Source organism: Biomphalaria glabrata, chromosome 7, assembly GCF_947242115.1.
Source record: "Biomphalaria glabrata chromosome 7, xgBioGlab47.1, whole genome shotgun sequence".
NCBI lineage: Eukaryota > Metazoa > Mollusca > Gastropoda > Planorbidae > Biomphalaria > Biomphalaria glabrata.
The window spans coordinates 37,073,459-37,095,824 of record NC_074717.1 but is presented as its reverse complement, the minus strand read 5'-3'; the positions used below and the strand labels follow the sequence as shown (position 1 = coordinate 37,095,824).

At 36.2% G+C, this 22,366-nt stretch overlaps 1 protein-coding gene across 1 annotated transcript in view; it reads right to left on the bottom strand.

The window, feature by feature from the left end:
- LOC106066959 (short transient receptor potential channel 7-like) overlaps nt 1-22,366 on the bottom strand; it is a 43,760-nt gene that overhangs the window by 5,321 nt on the left and 16,073 nt on the right. The window contains exons 9-20 of the mRNA XM_056036878.1: nt 21,699-21,859; nt 19,617-19,729; nt 14,928-15,064; nt 13,945-14,026; nt 13,026-13,177; nt 11,109-11,263; nt 9,000-9,195; nt 7,399-7,561; nt 6,621-6,706; nt 5,789-5,947; nt 3,585-3,651; nt 383-507 (exon numbers count right to left, since the gene is read on the bottom strand). Coding sequence (XP_055892853.1) covers nt 383-507; nt 3,585-3,651; nt 5,789-5,947; nt 6,621-6,706; nt 7,399-7,561; nt 9,000-9,195; nt 11,109-11,263; nt 13,026-13,177; nt 13,945-14,026; nt 14,928-15,064; nt 19,617-19,729; nt 21,699-21,859 — 1,596 coding nt within the window. The remainder of the gene's footprint in view (nt 1-382; nt 508-3,584; nt 3,652-5,788; nt 5,948-6,620; nt 6,707-7,398; nt 7,562-8,999; nt 9,196-11,108; nt 11,264-13,025; nt 13,178-13,944; nt 14,027-14,927; nt 15,065-19,616; nt 19,730-21,698; nt 21,860-22,366) is intronic.

The following is a 22,366-nucleotide window of genomic DNA, read 5'->3' as shown; positions in this document are numbered from 1 at the left end:
GTTTCTAACTCTCCGTAGCTTTCCCTGTTTCTAACTCTCCGTAACTCTCCCTGTTTCTAACTCTCCGTAACTCTCTCTAACTCTCCCTGTTTCTAACTCTCCCTAACATTCTCTAACTCTCCCTGTTTCTAACTGTCCCTGTTTCTAACTCTCCGTAACTCTCCCTGTTTCTAACTCTCTGTAACTTTCTCTAACTCTCCCTGTTTCTAACTCTCCGTAACTCTCTCTAACTCTCCCTGTTTCTAACTCTCCTTAACTCTCTCTATATCTCACTAGCTCTCTCTGACTCTCCCTGCTAGCTCTTTCTATCTCTTCCTGACACTCTTCAGCTATGACTAGTGGGTCTACTAATGATAACCTAACTTAAGGAAGGGATACTGACCTGAACGCTGTGTTGTATCTTCGTTATATATTCTTTCAGTTCCTCCTGAACACTGGCTGTTGTCGTTTGGGAATCAAGTTCATGTGAAAAATTGAAGATCTCTCTTTTGAGCACCTCCACATCGTCTGTAGTCAATAGAAATACTTCACTTCATTTCTACTATGAGCAGCGTATTAAATATTAAAGCATTAAAGGGAACCTCCAATGGTTTTTCAAATTTGAGTTATTGACATATTTAAATTCTGCGTAAAAAGTTGTAACAGTAAACGTTGTACCATTTTGTATTTAAATCCTTAGAAACATTTATAGTTAATAAGCGTGGGAAGCGTGGTCGATAGGCTAAGTGCGCTTGTCTTGGCTACCTAGAAGGGGGCTCGAGGTTCGACACCCGACTCGGGCAGAGTTATGTTTACTGAGCGCCTAAAGGCAGCACGGAAAACCAACTCCTAGATACCCCCTCCCCCCCACCGGTCCACAAATGAGATTGGACCAAAGTGTTCTGAGCATGCTATAAGCATGAAAGTAGCGCTATATAAAAGCTATAAAAAAAATTAGACAGTAAATTCTTGACATTTAAAAAAAAAAAAAAAAAAAAAGAACGGAGTTCTTTGAGATTTTGTTTTTAGTTTAAGCATACGTCACTTCCATCAATAATACTGAAAAAGAAACTACATTGAACCAATCGTATCGCTTCATTCTTACAGTGGCTGTTAGGCTTAGTGACAGCCTAGTCCAGAGCTATGGTACAGTTATATAAATAGAGAGAGATCTAAAAGCATTAGGATAACCAACTCGATAAAAAAAAAGTAACATTTTCATCTAAGCCCTCCCTGTCCTAAATAATATTCTAACAGAGTGGTCGGTGTATGGCTGGCTAGTCGAGACTAAGTGTAGTCAGTAATGACAAGACAACCAAGCGATAGTGTTTGTGTGTGTTGAGTGGTCAGGCGAGAAAATACACACTGCCGTGGTTAGTCAAGCATGTAAATCTACTTTCAACACGCATTTTTTTCTTAGCTTACAAGATCTAGATCTAACTGCATAGACGAAGATATATTTCTTTTACGAGAAAATAAACTTTGCTGTATGGTCTCCTGTCATACAATAAGTCAATAGATTAAATTAATAGGTTATTATGACGTCACAGAGAAACCCGGTAAAAATCTGATCGTTTTAGATGCGCAGAAAAATATGTCAGAAAAACATCAGTTACAAAGTTATTATTGCAAATCAAAAGAAAAATTATATTCATTATCTGTAAATCAATACATATTATATCAAAAATTGTCAAAACCATCGGAGTTTTCCTTTAAGTAAAGTTTACTATTGACAGGTAAGCGGCTTTGGGGTGGATTATGTTGCGCGCAGCTTATCTTATCATATAAAATACAGACGTTACTTCAGAAAAGAAGATGATTACGTCCTACGCAAGTCCTTAGTTCAATCTACTCATGCATGTTAATCAATGACATAAACTCTACCAAGTCATTGGTTTTCCTGGCGGATTCAGGCAACCCATTCTAAATAGTACTATGGAAGAAGGAGTATTAGAACAAATTTGTCCTAGCATATGGAACAAGAGATATGCCTTTATCTTTGTGTCTTTCTGAGTGTTTTATTAGATTTTGTTTTTCTATTTGAAGATTATGGTTCAGAGTTTTATGTATAATTGCTACTTTACTTGTAAGTCTTCTATCCTGAAGAGTTTCTAAATTTAGTGATTTAACTAAAGGTGTTACTTTAATCAAATATGAATATCTGTTAATGAATCTTTTGAGTTGAGGGGTCCCAAACATAGGATAAATATTCTATTATTGGCCTAACCAAGGTTAAATAACATTTTAGTTTTTGTGTTTTGATTTGATTTAAAGAAAATTCTTTTAATAAACCCTAATGCTTTGTTTAATTTTTTTTTATAATTTCGTCATTATTGGGATTCCATGACAGTTTTTCATTTATTATAACACTTAAATATTTCGCGTTTTTAGTCTGTGTTACTGGTTTTTCATGAATATAATAAGTGGTATTTATTTGTTTTAGTTTTTTTATTACTCTTAATAACTGACATTTTTCTGGGTGGAAAGACATGCTCCAATTTGATTCCCATTTATGTCATTCATCTAATTCTCTTTGTAAATTTTTTTTATCTTTTGTTGTTTTTCTTGATCTATATATTATATTATATCATCAGCGAATAATCTGACTTTTGTTCCTGAACTAATGCAATTTGGTAAATCATTTATGTAAATCATAAATAGTAGTGAACCTAAGACTGTTCCTTGAGGTACGTCTGAGTTTACTGTCATTGTTGTTGATTTAGAGCCACTTATTACAGTTTGTTCTCTCCCTATCAGAAAATACCAGAATCCATTGATGTAATGAACCAGCAATGCCAAAATATTCTTTAAGCAAGCTATGGTGGTGAACTTTGTCAATTGCTTTAGAGAAATCTAATAAGATAGCATCTATTTGCTCATTAATCAACTGCTTTCAAAGCCAACAGTTAGCCACGGTGCCATGTGGCTATCACAACCCCCAACTGATTAGCTTCCTCAGCTAATGGCAGTTACTCTTATTGAGCTGGGGAGAGGGGGGGCTATAATGAAGAGTTTTAAAAACTTCTTATTTCGCATGGTTTAAAACACAAAACAAGAGCCTTCGCTTCTCCCTAACTAATGCACAAATACTGTAGATCTATGATGCGCATGGCATGGAACGTGAAAGCAGTTGAAATGAAGAGCACATCAAGACAGCTATCTGAGATTGATTTTGTCCTTATTTCTGCTTGGTGTGATCCTTACGTTGGTATCAGGGGCGCTACATTTGTCAAACCAGCAAACCAAAGAGAAGGGTTAACACAACATGTTCCATTCTTGATTTTATTTTTGGTCTATAGCGTAGCTATGAATTTTTGCCATCATTTAGGGCCCGGGGGCTTGACCTCTTTAGGGTCCCCTGCATTTTGACATCCGACATCATGACGTGAGATAAATATTTAATATTTAATGCAAAAAAAAAGAATTTCGAACACTCATTTGGGCCCCTTCCCTTCAAGTGCGGCCCGGGAGGATGGTCAAATCCCCCATCCCCCGCCAGAGCTACGCCTCTGCAAGAAGATCTGTTTAAAAAAAAAACGTGAATTATCGCATTACTCATGAATCGTAGTCCTTGAAGAAAATCCAATGTTTAACGTTACCCTTACCTTCAATCACTTCGGCCTCTCGTTGCATGTCTAATATGTACCGCTGGACAAGTCGCTGGACTGTTTGCTATGACGTAAAAATAGAAACAAAAACAAAATACTTTTTTTTTAAATACAAAGTTTAACTGTATCAATTAGTTTGTATCATTCATGTAAATACATTTATAATAGATCTAGACCAACAATAATAAATCTGTGCGATTAGAGTTGTTTATACCAATTGTTTTTGTTTAGCGCTTTTTTTCATGCTTCTAGCTTTCTCAATACGCTGTGATCCTATCACTTTCTGGACCAGTTGGGAACATGGGTTGGGGAGAACGAAAGGAATATCTAGGTGAATGTTACCGTAATCGCTTTTTAAAAGCATTTATTAAAAAAGGGGATAGGAACGACCTGAATTTGAACGCATGGCTCAAGCTTCCTAAAGCCGACATTCTACCCACTCTGCTAGTAAGGTGCTTATGAAAAGAGAAGATTATATAGTTATCTATTTTTGTTTCAAACTTAATTTGAAGCATCGGCCTATAAAGGAGACTTATTCAGCTTGTTACATCACTTCAGTTAAGTACAATTTCTTTCCTGTGTTCGAGATACCAAACAAAATAATTAATTACCAAGAGTTAATTAGCTAATTGTTTTTTTACATTAATTCTTGTTATGTCAAGCAAAAGAAATAACTCTGCAAAATTTCAGCTTGATCCGAACTTGGGTGTGGGAGAAATAGCGTGTATAAACTTTTTACCAGACAGACAGAGTGAGGTGATATAATCTTTGTAAAAAACGACCGAATACAAGAACGGCTACAAATTTCAAGATAAACGTTTTAAAAAAGATCAACTATAGTCTAGTTCTTGTACACAACTTTGTTCGGACCGGAGCCGTAGACTCGCGTGTCAAGGAATGTATCATTAAAAAACAAAATAAAATTGTTATGCACTTTTGTCAGAAAAATAAAACGTCGGATAGTCGAGAGTGTCCCGCGTCCCGTATGTTGGCCATCACTGAACTATATGTGGGCTTTTCTGTTAGCGGCCGCTTGCTTGATTTCAAATTAAACTTAGTTATGCACTAACTTAATAGCATTGTTTTGAATTAAAATGCCGAATGGTTTTAAAAAAAAACTACCGACAATATCCAAGGTCTCGATTTTTGAATGCCCTGCATTAATAAAGGATTCAAAATATAGAAAAATCTATTTTTTTTTTAAAAAAAACTTATTTAAAGGTGAAGAACTCCGTTCTTAAAAATATTTATGAATAATGTACAGGTTATTTCCCTTATTCAATATCAAGCAAAATAATTAATTGTTAATAATTAATTGACTAATTTAGTATTTTTGTTTATTGATTCATGTTTTGTTAGGTATAATCATAATAAGGCTTGTCTTTTCGAGTCCGAAAATTAATGAGGAATGCAGTATTTTCCGTGGCGCCGCAGCCCCATCTGTGACCTACATATTGTTGTAACTCTGTTCCCGCGCTGATATGCATGGTTCCACACGAGAGATGAAAAGACAAGACAGGAAATAAGAGACAAGATGGATGCCGGCCTAGTTGAGAAGAAGAACTATGAGAGCTTGGCATCCTGTTGGTTTGTGTGTGTGTTATTTAGTTTATTTATTAAATCATTATCACTGTTATTCTTCCTTTGTTGAGTGCCTGCCTTAGAGTTACAACAATATTTTGCCACACCCAGTGCAAGCATAACCATTTCTTTTCGCGGTCCAGGTCGGTCCTCAGCAGCGAATTTTCTTTTGATCTCAAATGTGTATCCCGAGGCCTTTGTAAGTGACCTCTAGCTGTCTCGCTCTGAAGCCGCATGCAACCAGGTTCTCTCTTCTATGCCAGCTAAGGCAAGTTGGCGCCTAAGTCGGTCTTATTGTTTAAAAATTAAAAGTATCAACTTGACCGGAGAAAGCGTGAGGGAGAATAGAAGCTTTGTAAAAATTATTCAGACAAAGGTTATATCAACTCTGTCTGGTAAAAAGTCCGCTTAAAGAATTCTTTCACTGATATCCCCCCTCCTCCTAAACCCGTGTGCCGTCCACATATGAAACCAGAGCTTGTCAAAAAAAAAATATTCAGAAAGCATAATTGTGGTTCAAAAATTGAGATCGAAATTTCAAAGCTTAAACCTCCAACTAGATAAATGAGTTTTGCACACAAAAAAGGGGGTAGGGAGGAGGTATCTATGCATTGACTTACCTGGTAGGTCAGTGTGTCCAGCTCAGGTACACCGCTGATCACTTGTAATCGGCGTAAGATATTGGGAGACTCGACGGGCACTAGCAGGCCGTCCTCTTCTACTTTCTCTTCTGAGGAGGACATCCTGGAGAGCTCTTTGACTACTCTTATCTGTGTACACTTCAGATTTGTACATTATACAGTGCAAGCATTGTTGTCATTTATTGAATTGTAGAGTATTATAGAGAATTCATTTATTTTTTTTGTGAATTCTCGGTACAGAAATGCATGAGTTGAAAAGAATTTTAGAATAGCAAAAAGCATTCATTTCGTAAAATTTGGAACAGTAGGTCTGCAGAACAATGATTCTGGACATTATTTTTTTTTCATTTTCTTATATTTAATATATCATTAGATTTGCATATAACGCATATTGGGCAGAAGCCTATGTCATGGAAGCAAATAGAAAGTTTAATAACAGTTTAGAAAATGTGATTTTGATTTATGTTTCTCAAAGAAACATTTGTTTGCTTTGCTAAACCCTATCTCTCTTTAATATTTTTACTGTGAATATACAGAGATTCATTCCAAAAAACAGGGTCCATATTTAGCTGGACAATGCCTACTGCGCCCAATTAGGTTCTTCTATTTGATCATTTTTTATGCTAATTATTTTACTGTAACCTCGTGAGATAATAATGAAAATGTTTCATTACAAATGTAATCCAGTAATCGATTATCTATGTAATAACTAGAGAGTATGGAGATAAATATGAAGGTCGATCCAGGAAATATCGACTTCAAATAAACATAAACATTAAATAACAATACGACAAGTCTAAAGTAGGCCTACCTCTAGCGTTCGAACTTGGAACTCTTGTCTAAATGAAGAACAAAAATTTGAACTAGATCGAGATTCCTGGCGCTCCATTGGTTGTCCTGAAACAAAATGGGGAAAAATTGTATACAGATAGATAGATAGATAGATAGATAGATAGATAGATAGATAGATAGATGTTAATAACTAACAACAAACAAAATATACAAACTATTTTTTTAAAAGCTTATCTAAGGGGAAGAACCCCACTTTTACACCTTCATCTCTCAATTTTAATGAAGAATTTATTTCCCGTTTTCGATATAAAAATCAATCTATGGCCTCCCTCAGTCGCGAAGCGACTATGGATCATCTCATGGAAATGAGATGAATGCCTGGGCATTAGCTGTGGTCGGAACGATGTCGCCCACACATCAGTTCCCCCCACTCCACGCAGCTGATGTATCCAAAGGAACGGCAGTGCGATACAGTTTGGGGTCAGCGGCGTCGCAGGTTCTGCCAGAGTGTAGCACTGGGTTCTGCAAACTGCCTTAGGGTCGCCAGCTCCTGATTTTTTCCTCAATAACCAATAACTAATTTACTCATTGTAATTTTTTAAAAAATATTTCATGTTTTGTTAGGTACAGTAAACAACTGTGGAAAGTTCCGAGATCTTGATCCGAGACTGGAAAGTGGGAGATATAACGTGTTTAATATTTGTACCAGACAGACAAACAGACAGACAGACTGAATTGATATACGCCTTGTAAGAATAATAAGGCCACTGTATTTTTTAAAAAAAAGTTTTACTGACTGATTGCTGTCATCAGCGATGTCTGTCTAACAGACTTGTAGGTCCTGTAGACTGCTTTAGGCAGCATCAGGATGTTCAATGGAGGGGGCAGTATAGCTGATTGTTGAATGTAGTCCATGTACAGCATGCTACGGGCAAACTTCCACTCTCTGTCCGAGTCTTCCTAGAAAATATGCAGCACAGCAAAACATGTTCACGTCAGCCCATTGCGAGGCTAATAGAGTTAGGACGAACAATGAGTGTCATGGGCGTAGCCAGGATTTTTTTTTGAGGGGGAAATATATATATATATGTACATGTGTGTGTGTGTGTGTGTGTGTGTGTCTTTCGGACGGTTTTTTTGTACCTTAGAATAGATACTTACTTTAGTTAGTGGAAAGACAGTAGAACCCCCCTCATCATCATGCCAGCTAGGGGGTCTGGGGTAGCGCTAAGATCTCCCCCCCCCCCCAGTGGAGTCTGGGGCAAATCTCCTGCGCCAAGCATTATTTCCGGTATTTAAAATTAGAAAAAAAATGCAAATTTTGAGATATCTACAGTGCATTATCCTGCTACTAATCTATAAAAAAAAAAATATAGGTAAAAAACTATACCTGCTATTCAGTGCACTTTATTAACGGAGCCAAGCGACTGGTAGATAATGGTAACTATAGTTCTGCTGTATTTTTTTTATTGGAGGTGGGAGCGAACTCTGAGTGGCTAAGCTAATAGATAGAAGGATCAATGAGTGTGTCTAGGCTAAATGCAAATAGAGAGAGTTAGAGTGAACATTTAGTGTTTGTCGCCTCTATTGCTTCAAAATTGAACCATTTCTCGGGTTAAATTTAAAGAAACATTTCTAGCCATGCTTTATTAGGGCATCGAAGTTTTTGGACATAGTGGTTAAGATTTTAAATACATTTATCAATGCTTTTTTTTTTTTATTAGCAAAGCAGTAGTTGTGGAGGAAGGGGAGGTGATCACAAGAAACAGTTAATAAAAATGCAAAATGTTTATACAGGAGAGGAGAGTACGTCATTTTGTGGAGAAAGTTTTGCTTTATAAAATTCACACCTGAAACGGAATAGGTGGATGGTGAAAGCTTCATTGCACATACAAAGTTCCAAGATACAAATCTCTGGATGAAACCAAAAATTTAAAGTCTGGGCAAAAATTGAAATGCTTAATTTTCACACAGAATAAGAAGGTCTTTCAGAAGAGGAACGTGTATTTGAAACTGACAGTAGCGTAACTAGGGTTGGGGAGGAGAATTTGAAAATCCCCCCCCCCCCGGCCCCCACTTGAGAGGGGCCCCAAACGATTGTTTTTTACATTAAAAATCAAATATTACACAAAATGAGCTCAAGCCCCGCTGCCACCAAACGTGGAAAATTCATAACTACGCCCCTGAAAACTGAATTAGGCTATGTGTCGTATTGTTCTGTATCATCCCACCCAATCATTTGGCAACAATTCTTTTTTTTTTATCTGCCTTAATCCCTCACGTCTTTGGGGTCCAGTCTTGTTCCTACCCGTTCCATTTACACTTAACCCTCTCCCTCCTAATACTCGTTCTATGTTTCTGAAAGGTTGAAACGAGAACTATTTAACGTGACTCTTACAGCTGTTCTTGTGAAGGAGCGAGTCATCATGGCTATCAGCATGTTGATGAGGATGGTGACGCAAATGATGTGGTAGGTGCCATATATGATGTAGCCAAACCTGTCGGTGCTGAGGGTGTAGTCATTCAGCTCTACAGCCTTATACTCGCCACGACCAAATAACGCCCAGAAGATGGTATGCAATGTTGACGTCAAACTGGGGAATACATTATGTTTTCATTATTGGGGTAAAGCTAAGCAAAGTAAAAATACTCTAATAAACCAGATCATATTTTTTAAATAGTTTAAAAAAAAAAACTAAGCTTATATATATATATAATTCTCGACCTGTATGGTGACGTGTACGCACTACGCAAGACAGCAGGGTTTCTGTCCAGGGCTTTTGCAAGAGAGGATTTAGGCCTCTCAAGCCCTCACTCTAATGGAGTTTGATGATGATGATGATATATATTTTTATATACTTGTATCAATTAGTTTGGATCATTCATGTTATTAAATATTTAATAGATCAAGACCAACAATAAAAAAGCAACTATAAAAATAATAAATATATTTTTTAAAAAAGGAACGACCTGAATTCGAACTTGTGGGCTAAAGCTTTCTCAAACTTCTCAAGCCAACGCGGTAACCACTCTGCTAGGGAAGAGTCTATGATCATGGAGGATTGTATTGTTTTTATTTCATGCTTGTGTTCACTAAGCCTAAGACGGCAGCCTAATATAAAGGAGACTATGGCCTATTCTAGTAGGCCTATTCTAGTAGTAGATCTATACTGATTCTATAGTTATAGTTATATAGTAAGTATTTGATTTGAATTCGATTTGAATATTTATGATCATATAGATTATAGATTTTAACTAGATTTTATAGATCTATGGCTTTTATGACAATGCCCATGACATATTTTTGATTAATTTTTCAAAGCAACTATAATTATTGGACTTTATCTAAAACAAGTTAATTCATATATTCACTTGCGATTTTTTTTTTATTTATAAGCTTAGCATTAGTTTGGACCAATGTCTCACAACGGCTGATAAGAGAAATCATGTATAAATATTAGGAAAAAACACGACCCTTTAACTCAAGAAAACATTAAGAAACTAGAACAGACTCTAAATAGACAGTGAGATTCATAACAAACGAATATTCACAATTAATTGCAGTATTATTTTAAAAAAACAACACATTTTTAAAAATCATTAAAAGTTTTAAAACCACACAAAAAAATTATTTCGACATTTATTTTTGTGTTTAAAATTGTGTATCAGAAAACGCCGGGTACTAAAAAATACAAAGATCTTAAGTAAAAAAAAAACTCATCAAATAAAGTTTTGTAAATGTGTAGTTTCACACGCTTGTTTCAGATCTTTTCTTTTTAAAGCCTCTATCTGGTTTGATCCAAAATCTCCGTATTTTGTGCAGTGCACTTAAATTCACAGCCTAAAAATGTCAGTTTAATTTAAAATGAGAACTGAAAAATGCAAAAGATATAGAGGTAAAAGGAACTTCCCTCTCAATTTACTAGTTCTAGTTTTAAACCAAATAAACAATAAGTGTCCGCGCAATGTCAACGAATTAGTTTGGATAGTTCATTTAGTTAAATTTAGAATAGCTCTCGACTAACAATACAAAATCTGTGCGATTAAAAATACTTTTGGCTACCTATTTCATGCATGTAGCTTTCTCACTGCGCTATGACCCCATCACTTGTCTGGACCAGTTGGGAAAAGGAGTGCGAAAGAAGGGGATATCTACATTTTATTAAAAAAAAAAAGATTTACCACTTGAATTCGAACTCAAGCCTCGTCAAGTTTATGCACTAAACACAGTGCCAGCGAAGTGCTTATAAAAAAATAGAAATATAAAATAATAGATGTCTATTATAAATTTAAAACGACGATCTCATTCGCTACACAAAATAGAAAAGGGGGCTAATCAGCCACTATTTTCAGGTACTAGGCCTATATCTTTCCCTTGTTCATTGCCAAAGCGCAATAATTTTGAGTACTATTTATTTTCCTTGTTCATTACCAAACAAAATAATTAATTATCAATAGTCAATTAACTAATTGGGTGAGTTAATATAAGCTTCATAACAAGTCATACTCGTTAAATGATTTCACGGCTCTTGGCTCATAGGCCGGGTTCGTGGCGGTTCTAGGAGGTGGCGCCCTCTCTCCGAAGTACCAGTACAAGTTGTGCATACCAACCAGGAAAGCAAAGATGATCAGCATGAAGAGGAGTGCAAACTTGGCGATGTCCTGCTCATAGAGGAGATACATTCACTTGGTTTAAATCGTCATCTAGTAAACAAATGTGCAGATAATATTTTTTTTTAAAGACTTAAAATACCTAGATGTTATAATAAATGAAAATTATCATTGAATCCCCATATTGATGAAATTATAGTAAAAGAAACTTTTACAAACCTAAACTATTTTATATTTGTAAAATACGACTGACTCACTCATTCATTGATCTTTTAAACTGTCGTATGAATTCGTATGAAATTTCTTACGCATGTTATTTTTACCTCCTAGACCTAGACGCTTCAAAGACCGCATCACAAACAAAGAGATTAGAGACCACGATTGGAGCGATTGGACCACATGATGACCTGCTAACGATCGTAAAAAAACGCAAGCTTAAAATCTATGGCCATATTACAAGATCTTCGGGGCGCGCAAAGAGTACCAGGAAAAAGAAGAAGAGGCAGACAGAGAAAGCGATGGGAGGACAACATAAAAGAATGGACGGGCCTTACCATTGAAAGAGGTTCTAACTAAATCAAAAGACAGAGAGGAATGGAGAAAGACGGTCGACGAGTCTTGCATGGGGCCCCAACAGTCCAATAGACTAACGCTTGCTAAGAACCGGTTATGACATATTTGCAAATTGACGACTACTATTCACGGAAGACCGCAAGATTTCTATCAAATCTTTGTATTTTATTTTCTGTATTGCCCCAAAAGACCGCGGTCTCTCTCTCTCTCTCTCTCTCCCTCTCTCTCTCTCTCTTTCTCTCTCTACATAAAGCATTTTTAAATTACCACACAAATTTCTTATTTTCTTTGGAATTGTATTGCTAAGCTAAGTAAGTTCTGTCATACTAATTACTCCATTTACAAAAAAAGGTGTTTACCGTTTTTTTTAAAGAGAGAGAAAAAATCTACTTAGTAAGCTTATATGTGGAAAAGAATTTAAAACAACAATTAATAAGTAGTTTCTCATATTACCATTTAACCGAGGGTACATTTAATTACCACGGAACACTTAACAAATTTTTTTTTCTTGAGACTTTGAATAAGATATTGACCCTTTACAAAACAATTAAATTAATTAGATAATCATTATAACACATCAGTTAAGCCAGGTTCACATCTAACTTCACGTTCACCTATCCTTTGGTCTGCTGGACTGTTGGGGCACCACACGTGATCTGTCAACATTCTGTCTCCATTCTTCTCTGTCATTAGCCTTTGATAGAATTTCATTCTGATATTCTTTCTGAAAATGTTGAAATTTGCCTTTTTACCTGCCTGGGTAGACTACTTCGGGGGGGCCGATTTTGAGTTTGTGTTTTCACACAAACTGTCTTTGTAACCTAGTTTTATGAGATAAGAAGATAAAATTACTATGCGTGGAGAACAATAAAGCAATTTTATCCTCACGGCGTCTTCCTTGGAGGGGTAGTGTCCTCCAGCTAGCAGGCATTAGCAGGGATGGATTCAAAAGCCATCAGAGGCCTCAACAAATAGATAAAAAAATATATATGAACTTATAAGTTGTTTTTTTCTAACTTTTTTGATTTTGCATTTTTATGGCTGACAAAAATGTCGTTATGAAAAAGTGTACGCTTGTAACATGCTTGGGATAAATAAATACAGCTCCAGATTTACAATAGTGTGTTTACCAAGGGCCTTTCGCTCCACAAACTCAAAAATATACACTTTTTAAAACTAAAACAGTGTTACAAAGTACCATTCAGCGCCTTGAAAAACTCATGCACTTCTATTTGTGTACCTTCAACATTCGACGCAATGATATTTGTAATGGTCCAAGGACTTCAAACGCTGGAAGAAAGTATAGCAGCCGATAGAAACTCATGATGTTGGCAAAGGCAAACAGACCCTCGGAAACGTTGCGTGGATCCCAGGGATCCCATAAGCTGCGATCTGAAATAATCATTTTAAAATATATTTTCGCTTCATAATTTATTGACAGCAAGACTATTCAATATTAGCGATGACTCGATAATTACAGCTCACCAGATGTTAATTTTATAGCACCAGTGACACAAACGGAAGGTATCTTAAACAATAAACAAACCTCTACTATATGCTGACACACACAATCACAAGCAAACAACTTGATCAGAGAACCCTATGTTTTTATGTCTTTCACATGATTGTTTAAATTTAATAGTCACTTAAGACTAAAGATATAAATCTGCATTGGTGATGTCCATTTCAGTTCGTATTAAACCGAAGCCAATCGTCCTAGAAGACCTGAACACTGACCTGCAACGTCACAACCTGTAGGCAGTGAAAACCAATACTGGTTACTACATCAAGTCTGTGATGTCTCCACTGCCCACAGGTTGCGACGTCGCAGATATGTGTTGAGGCCTACTATAACGATGGGTCTAGATTAAACAGCTTCAGTCGAGACTAAGGGACTGGCTTCTACTTTATTTGTAGTTGTTATTATTGCTTTCGAGTTCAGCCTTAGGATCTCCATCCAAGCCAAAGACTATGGAAGAAAGCTTCTTTCTAGGGCTCTAGGCCTTGTTTAACATATTACATAGTTATGTTTAGAGATGGTCTTAAGTATAACAAAGAACTTCTTGTTTCATTTGGTCTAGGGATGATTGCTAAAAAAATGTACCAATCCTCAACCACGAATTGAGAAAAAAACAACAGCTTATAAAAACTTCACTTGCCTGTATTCAGCCAGTAGACAGATTTAATCATTGTACAAGAGTCAGCGTACTTCTCTTTTAATACCTCAACAGCCAAGTTAAACTAGGCATAGAATTCAAAGAGAAAAAAAAAGGAACATTGAAAAAGATTCAGACTCATGTGCAAAAAAAAGAAAAAGAATACTGCATACATTACTGAGAAAAGAATGCTTTATAAATGTGTAGCATAATTTCTAAATGGACTTTCGAAAGACGATTCTGAAGCGGCATTTTTGGCGCAATGTATCTCGATTTGATTCACTTTATTAAACTGAACAGTTGGGAAAAAGTGACACTGGATAGATTCACATGGACAGCGAGCATAAAGGAAGGATCCCGGATTGCAGATGCAAGGCGCCTCATGCGCTCCCAGACTCCACGGGCTTTTTGGGACTTGTCCCAGCACTCAAACCACTTTTCAATTTGTTTTTTTGAATTATAGCCAGAGCATGATGAAAACTTACAGCCTGTTCAGTTGATGGAATGTTCCCTCCCTGGTGGGCCAAGGAGTTTGCAATAGTGTTGCCAATCACGCCTATGTGACTCGGTACCCACTGCATTATTACAGGGGTGCCATAGCGTTGCTTTATGTTGTGTGAGGCCATGATGACAGTGTCGATATTGGAGGAGGGGGCATGGTCCAGCGCTTTGCAAAGCCTGTAGTACAGATTTTGAGTCAGTGACCACAACAATCTGTGTTGCCCTCAAATGTCCCTTGCCGAGTTGAGAGTCAATGACCTTTAAGGCTTCACAGACTGCCATGGTCTCCGCATCAAAACTGCAAACACTACCACATGGTCCAAAGATTTTTACTGAGTAAGAGCCAAGAAAGTTGATGTAGGCTCCATAGCCTGCTCTTCCAGAATCTATCAATGTCGACCCATCAGTATATGCAAAAATAGCACTGGGCTTGAAGGCATTAATGGTCTCTAGTGCTCTGTATAAAGTAAAAGTATACTACTTACCTTGATCATGAGCAGAAACCTTAAGGTCAAGGCCGCTATATAAGCAGAAAGTAAAAGGAAGTCCATGATGTTGTATAGACTGATGTGCTCGTCCAGGCCAGTCTGATAGAGTTGATTGCATTCTTGACTCACCATCCCTGAAGACATTGGAAGACAGTAAAGCAAGGGGAGGCAATCTAACGTCCATCTTGTAACCCACAACGAAACTATCTGCCTGAGGCTGACCTAAACTTTCTAGTCTAGCCATAACTTAATCTTAGACTAAACATGATAATTGTTCTAAACATCTACCAAAAAAAAAAAAACATCTATCTCAACAAATAAGGAAACATAACATCTTCATTAAATCATATTTATCAACTTTATTATTGACTGTTAGGCACACGACAACTTTATCATTGATTGTTAGGCACACGCCAACTTTATTATTGATTGTTAGGCACACGACAACTTTATTATTGATTGTTAGGCACACGACAACTTTATCATTGATTGTTAGGCACACGACAACTTTATTATTGATTGTTAGGCACACAACAACTTTTTATTGATTGTTAGGCACATGACAACTTTATTTTTGATTGTTAGGCACACAACAACTTTATTATTGATTGTTAGGCACACGCCAACTTTAGTATTGATTGTTAGGCACACGACAACTTTAGTATTGATTGTTAGGCACACGACAACTTTATTATTGATTGTTAGGCACACGACAACTTTATTTTTGATTGTTAGGCACACGCCAACTTTATTTTTTATTGTTAGGCACACGACAACTTTATTATTGATTGTTAGGCACACGACAACTTAAGTATTGATTGTTAGGCACATGATAACTTTATTATTGATTGTGAGGCACACGACAACTTTATTATTGACTGTGAGGCACACAACAACTTTATTATTGATTGTTAGGCACACGACAACTTTATTATTGTTTGTTAGGCACACGACAACTTTATTATTGATTGTTAGGCACACAACAACTTTATTACTGTTTGTTAGGCACACGACAACTTTATTATTGATTGTTAGGCACACAACAACTTTATTATTGATTGTTAGGCACATGACAACTTTATTATTGATTGTTAGGCACACGACAACTTTAGTATTGATTGTTAGGCACACGACAACTTTAGTATTGATTGTTAGGCACACGACAACTTTTTTTTTTATTGTTAGGCACACGACAACTTTATTTTTTATTGTTAGGCACACGACAACTTTATTATTGATTGTTAGGCACACGACAACTTTAGTATTGATTGTTCGGCACTTGATAACTTTATTATTGATTGTGAGGCACACGACATCTTTATTATTGACTGTGAGGCACACAACAACTTTATTATTGATTGTTAGGCACACGACAACTTTATTATTGTTTGTTAGGCACACGACAACTTTATTATTGATTGTTAGGCACACAACAACTTTATTATTGTTTGTTAGGCACACGACAACTTTAGTATTGATTGTTAGGCACACAACAACTTTATCATTGATTGTTAGGCACACGACAACTTTATTATTGATTGTTAGGCACACAACAAATTTATTATTGATTGTTAGGCACACGACAACTTTAGTATTGATTGTTAGGCACACGACAACTTTATTATTGATTGTTAGGCACACGACAACTTTATTATTGATTGTTAGGCACACGACAACTTTATTATTGATTGTTAGGCACACGACAACTTTATTATTGATTGTAAGGCACACGACAACTTTAGTATTGATTGTTAGGCACACGACAACTTTATTATTGATTGTTAGGCACACGACAACTTTATTATTGATTGTTAGGCACACGACAACTTTATTATTGATTGTTAGGCACACGACAACTTTATTATTGATTGTTAGGCCGTCCTTCTTTAAGTTTTAGCTCGTAAACGAAGATTGCTCGCCGTAAGCGATACAAAGACCAACTCAGGCCTGGGCTAGAGGAAAGTTGCTAGCAGCAGATGGCCCCTGAAAGAGACGGGGAGCTGCGGAACACACATTTGAAACCTACTGAAAAGCCTTAGTCGAGGACATGGCGCAAAAGACGAAAAAAAATAGACCGCCGGCTTGCAACGACTTCGTCTGCGTGAGTTGCCAAAAAAATATGCAGGTCGCAACTGGGCTTGTGTAGTCATGTGAAACACTGCTCTCATTCTTATAGAGTAGTCGACTGTTAGGCCTTCCTATCACGTATAACATCTAGCTCAACAATAAGAAAACATAACATCTTCATTAAATCATACCCAACAACTTTATTAGTATTATTATTATGTTTGAAACGAACAATTATTCATTCTCTGGCGCTGCCAGGGTCGAGTTTCGCTAAAGGGAAACAAAATTCATCGTAGTCCCTTTATCAGTTTCCACCGAGGAATTTTCTGGTGATGTGGCAGGTCGGCAGCAGTACCGCTCTCTGACAGGCAACGAGAATGTTCCTAGGCATGTTAAGGGCCTTTAAGGTATCTTTGAGGTCAGTTTTTATGTTCTTCTCGGTTGATATAACAATGGGGTATTCTGTTATTTTGGATAACTTCCACAAAGGCTTAATCTCCATGCCTAGATTCCCATATTTTCGTTGTTTTTCTAACTCAGTTTTTCTTAAGTTATGAGACAGTGGTACGGCGATGTCAGTAATGGTAGCGTTTTTTTTTTCTTTTTTATCAATGAACAGCAGATAAGGGCGAATAAAATCTACCGTTTTGTCGGTCAAAATAGGTCTATCCCAGTTATTATTATAATTATTATAATTTTATTATGTTAAAAATGAACTAATATTCATTTTCTGATATTGCCAGCTTTTCTGGTTATGTGACAGGTCTGCAGCAGTACAGCCCTCTGGCAGGCAACGAGAATCTTCTTAGGTATGTTATGGTTTGCTGAATTACTAAAAGCGTTTTTTTTTATTTTAAGTTTACTTTTGTGTTGTCTTGTCTTTCGGTCTGTACGTCCGTCAAGTTTAGATTTCAAAAGCTAGAAAAGGTATTGAAAATCCGATTTCATTATGTTTTTGTCTTCTGAAAGCAGACCGTTGTGTTTTACAATACCTCTATTCAAGTCAGAACTTCATGGAACCAGGAACCTGGAATCTGGAACGCTGATCTCAAAAACGGTACTAACGATTTTCCTATAAAATGTAACAGCTGATGTATATGTCCAGACGGGAAAAACTCTTAGTTTGAACGTTACAATATTTCAAAGTTAAAATAAATAAATGTTAATTTGGCTCGAGAAGTTCACCTAGATCTAAATCCAACAAGGGTTTTAAAAGGACTATTGCTTTTGGGAATTTCCGAATTCGCTGCATTATTGACCAAGAGTTGAATAAATTTAAAATGTTCACTTTTTTTTTTTAATTTAACATTCCTTAGTTACTAGCAGTAAACACCAACTACCCGGTTTGTTCCTAAGCTTTATATTGCTGACCGGAACACCCATTTCTTTTCCTTTTTTATTTCAATAAGCGGGCCACAATGAAATTTCACAAAGTACCATTTCTTGCTCTCTCCCTTTCTCTCTCTCTCTCTCTCTCTCTCTCTCTCTCAAAACAAAAAAAAAGAAAGTCTCTAGATCTAGATCGAAATAAACCGAATACAAACTCTGAGGCCATTTTTTTAGAAATATCGAAACAAAAAGTGAAATGAATTTCCTCAGTGGTACAAAGTACCATATATAGATCTATGAGAAGCTAATGAAACAATTTCTTAGTAAGCAATTACTAAGAGGTAAAACAAACCTTTAATGCGAAAATACAGTACAATGGTTTGGTAGAAAGTTTGCGGTTTCTCGCGAATAGCGGTCCCAAAGTTCTTAGTGAGCCACCAGAAGATAAAAGAAACATGTGTACGAAATTTGATGCGGATAGGTACCATAGTTTAAAGGTTTAAGCGATCTCGTGATCAGGGCTGTCGCAAGGGTTGTGGCCGCCTGCGCGCGAAATTAAAAATTCCGCCCCCCCCCCTTTTTTTTTCTACCAAAAAAATCCTTTAAGACTGAGCTGAACACTGTTCCAAAAGTGCACTTTGATTTGAATCCATCCATTCCATTTTTCCCGTTTATATTCGTGCAGTTGTTGTAGCCCTGAAGTACAACTAGGAATCATGCAACAATTTCGGATTTGCATGCATTCAGAAATAAGATATCTTGGTTCTTTGTGATAAACATTCTTCTTCTTCTTCTAGCCAGCTTTATTGCTGCTAAGCTGTGAGCTCTTTTGCAGACTGTGCCAAGGAAAAAAAGTGTGCTGTTTTATGTTGACTACTCGTTTATTCTCCTGTATTTGCGACGATTATATATGAACAATTTAAATGATCGTGATCTATATACAATTTCTAGATAACTTTGACTGCTCAACAGTGTTATATGGTCTGGGCGTGGATATTATAACTTGCTTGGTATTGTAAGTTAAAGTAAAATCCGAAAAAAAAAATATTCAGAATACAAAAGCCATTGACAATGGAACTTTTTCAAACAGAACTCCCGTTAAGGTGCCTAAGGAGTGAATCCATTGCACTGGCGGGGATGGAGGAAATCTCCAACAAACATATCGCTATGGACATTCCTCAAAGTGGTCAGACAGACAAAAGTCTCAAATTGCATGTTAGTTTGGCCGAATAAATGTGATCAAAAAGTGTGTGTGTGTGTGTGTGTGTCTCTCATTACATCTCAACTTACCGATTATCCAAAAAGTTAAAAGTAAATCTGTTAAACTTGGACTTCCGTCTCTCAGGGGGAAATCTTTACCTAATAATTTATTGAATTGCTTCGATTGTCTGCATTCTTTGTACCTGTGCAATATTAAAAGATTGAAACAGTATAAGATAATTTTTCAATCATCTCAAAGAGTTCAGGCCCTACTATCATTCCAATCAAAATTAAATATTTAATGTATGCCCTGTGCGAGTAGAACTGACCTATGTTATTCTAAAGTCATTCTTACAAAGCTTATATCAATTCCCTGTCTGTCTGTTTGTCTAGTAAAAAGTTTGAGTATTTTTCATGAGTTATTCAGATGAAGTTCATATTTACACAATTATTCATTTGAAGCTAACAAGACATGAATCAATAAAAAATTAAACAATTAGTCAATTAATTGTTGGTGATTAATTATCTTATTTGAGTAAGTACTACTTAAAAAGAAATTTATTATATATATATATATATATATATATATATATATATATATATATATATATATATATATATATATATATATATATAGAGAGAGAGAGAGAGAGAGAGAGAGAGAGAGAGATGGATTTAGTTCTTTATTACGTTTCAACACGTTTTTTCTCCCATTTCCCGTTCTCGGATCAAGTTGAAATTTTGTATAATTATTCATGGTCGATTACAATACACGAATCAATCCAAAAATTAATTAGTTAATCATTTACAACTAATTAATTAATTTTGTTTTATATTACAGAAATGGAGCTAATCCTTGTAATTTTCAGATAAATTGCAGCAGTTAGTGGTTTTATAAAAATTATTTTTTTTTTCTGATGCTTTTTTTCATATTTCGTAAATGGAATGGCCTCCAGGAAACAACGATGTGAATCACATGGACAAAAGTATTACAGAAATTGCTTTACGAAGGCCTATGTATGTATATATGTATTTATGCATTTTTGTATATAAGAATTTATGTATATATGTATGTATGTATGTATGTATGTATGTATGTATGTATGTATGTATGTATGTATGTATGTAATATATATGTGAGTGTGTAAATATTATATATATATATATATATATATATATATATATATATATATATATATATATATATATATTGTTATAAACCTGGTGGTGGCACAGATGGGGTGGTGTGTGTGTGTGTAGTCAGCCAACGCCAATCGCCCCAGGCCAGCGCTAGACGAGCGGTCGGGCGTGACGAGTTACGACCGTCAGCCGAGACGAGTTTCAACATGACGGTCCGGGAAGGATCGGCGTTGTGAACACAGCTCAGGAGCGTCACGAGAATCGTAGTCATCTGACTACCCAGAAACGTCGAGCGGCGTTCTGTCCGGTTCTAGAAAGCCAGCAGGGACCCTATATAAAGAGCGAAGGTATCAGAGACGACCGGGACACGACTTCTCGATCTACGGTTCGTTACGACGGCTCAGTACAAGTCCGAGAAGATACAGAGAGTTGATACGACGGCACGGCTATTAACAGGAAGGATATTTGTACAGTCTTGTGTTACGTGCTGCCAATTGTACAGTATTGGCTGTTATTTTATTGACATTAAACTATTACGTTATTTGAAGCCCTGAGTTGTCAAGTTCTTTCAGTTGGTGGTGTGTGGTACAGTTTACAGAGAGCCTGGGAAGTGAGATTCGTAACAATATATATATATATATATATATATATATATATATAGAGAGAGAGAGAGAGAGAGAGAGAGAGAGAGAGAGAAAGAAAGAAAGAAATTGGTTTACATTTGACCACAATACGCTATCTTAAATTAGGAGGAAGAACATTTGATAGATTCGTGTGTTATCGACATGGAATAACTGCATTATTTTAACTTAATCCCAGAACCAGCAGTGGGAGAAAAAACGTGTCAAAGAATCCTCACAGACAGTCAAACGGAAAGAGTTAATATAATCTTTGTAAAAGTAGTTCTCTAGTTGCAATAAAAACTAGAAATAACTCTTGGCTTGAATGCATGTGGCTGTTACTTTGATTAGATGTTATTTTATTTCTCTTAAAGAAAAATAAATTTAGGAAGTATTTGAAATGACCTCTAACCTGTTAGTGACATTTGGGGTAAAAGATTTCAAGAACGTTCTGTGCTTGCTCACCCGAACCGATGCTTCCCAGCTTGAGATGCAAATTAAAAGCAGAAATATCAAAAAAGACATCGAGTAGCAAGTGAATTTCACCACCGGAAGTTGTAAGATTTTGGCTTCCTTAAAAAAAAGAAATAAAAAAAAATGTTTGTCATAATATTTGGCTTTAGGCATGTCTCTTTTAAATTAAGCATTGTGCGTCGAAACGGTCACCTTGATATAAGATTTTGTTAGTTTCTCCAGCGTATGGAATAAGGAAATGTATGCCCAAGGAAGTATCCATAAGCTATGTTTTTTTTTTAATAAAAAAAAATATTTATTTCTTGCATTTGTTTAGCTCCGCAGGATCCTATTTCTAGGTTCCCCCCTCTTGTAGCACAAGGTCATTGCTACAATTGAGTTGACATGTTGGCATGTGTGTTTTCGTTTTATAAAGGTTTTATTACAGTGACACACACCACTCCCTATCGCTCTCTCTCTCTCTCTGTCACACTTTGTCTCTCTCTGTCTCTCTCCCACTACCTCTCTCCTATATCTCTCTATCTCTACCACTCTCTCACTTTCTCTATATATATCTTTCCCACTCACTCTCTCTCACACTTTCTCTCTATTTCCCACAATTACTTT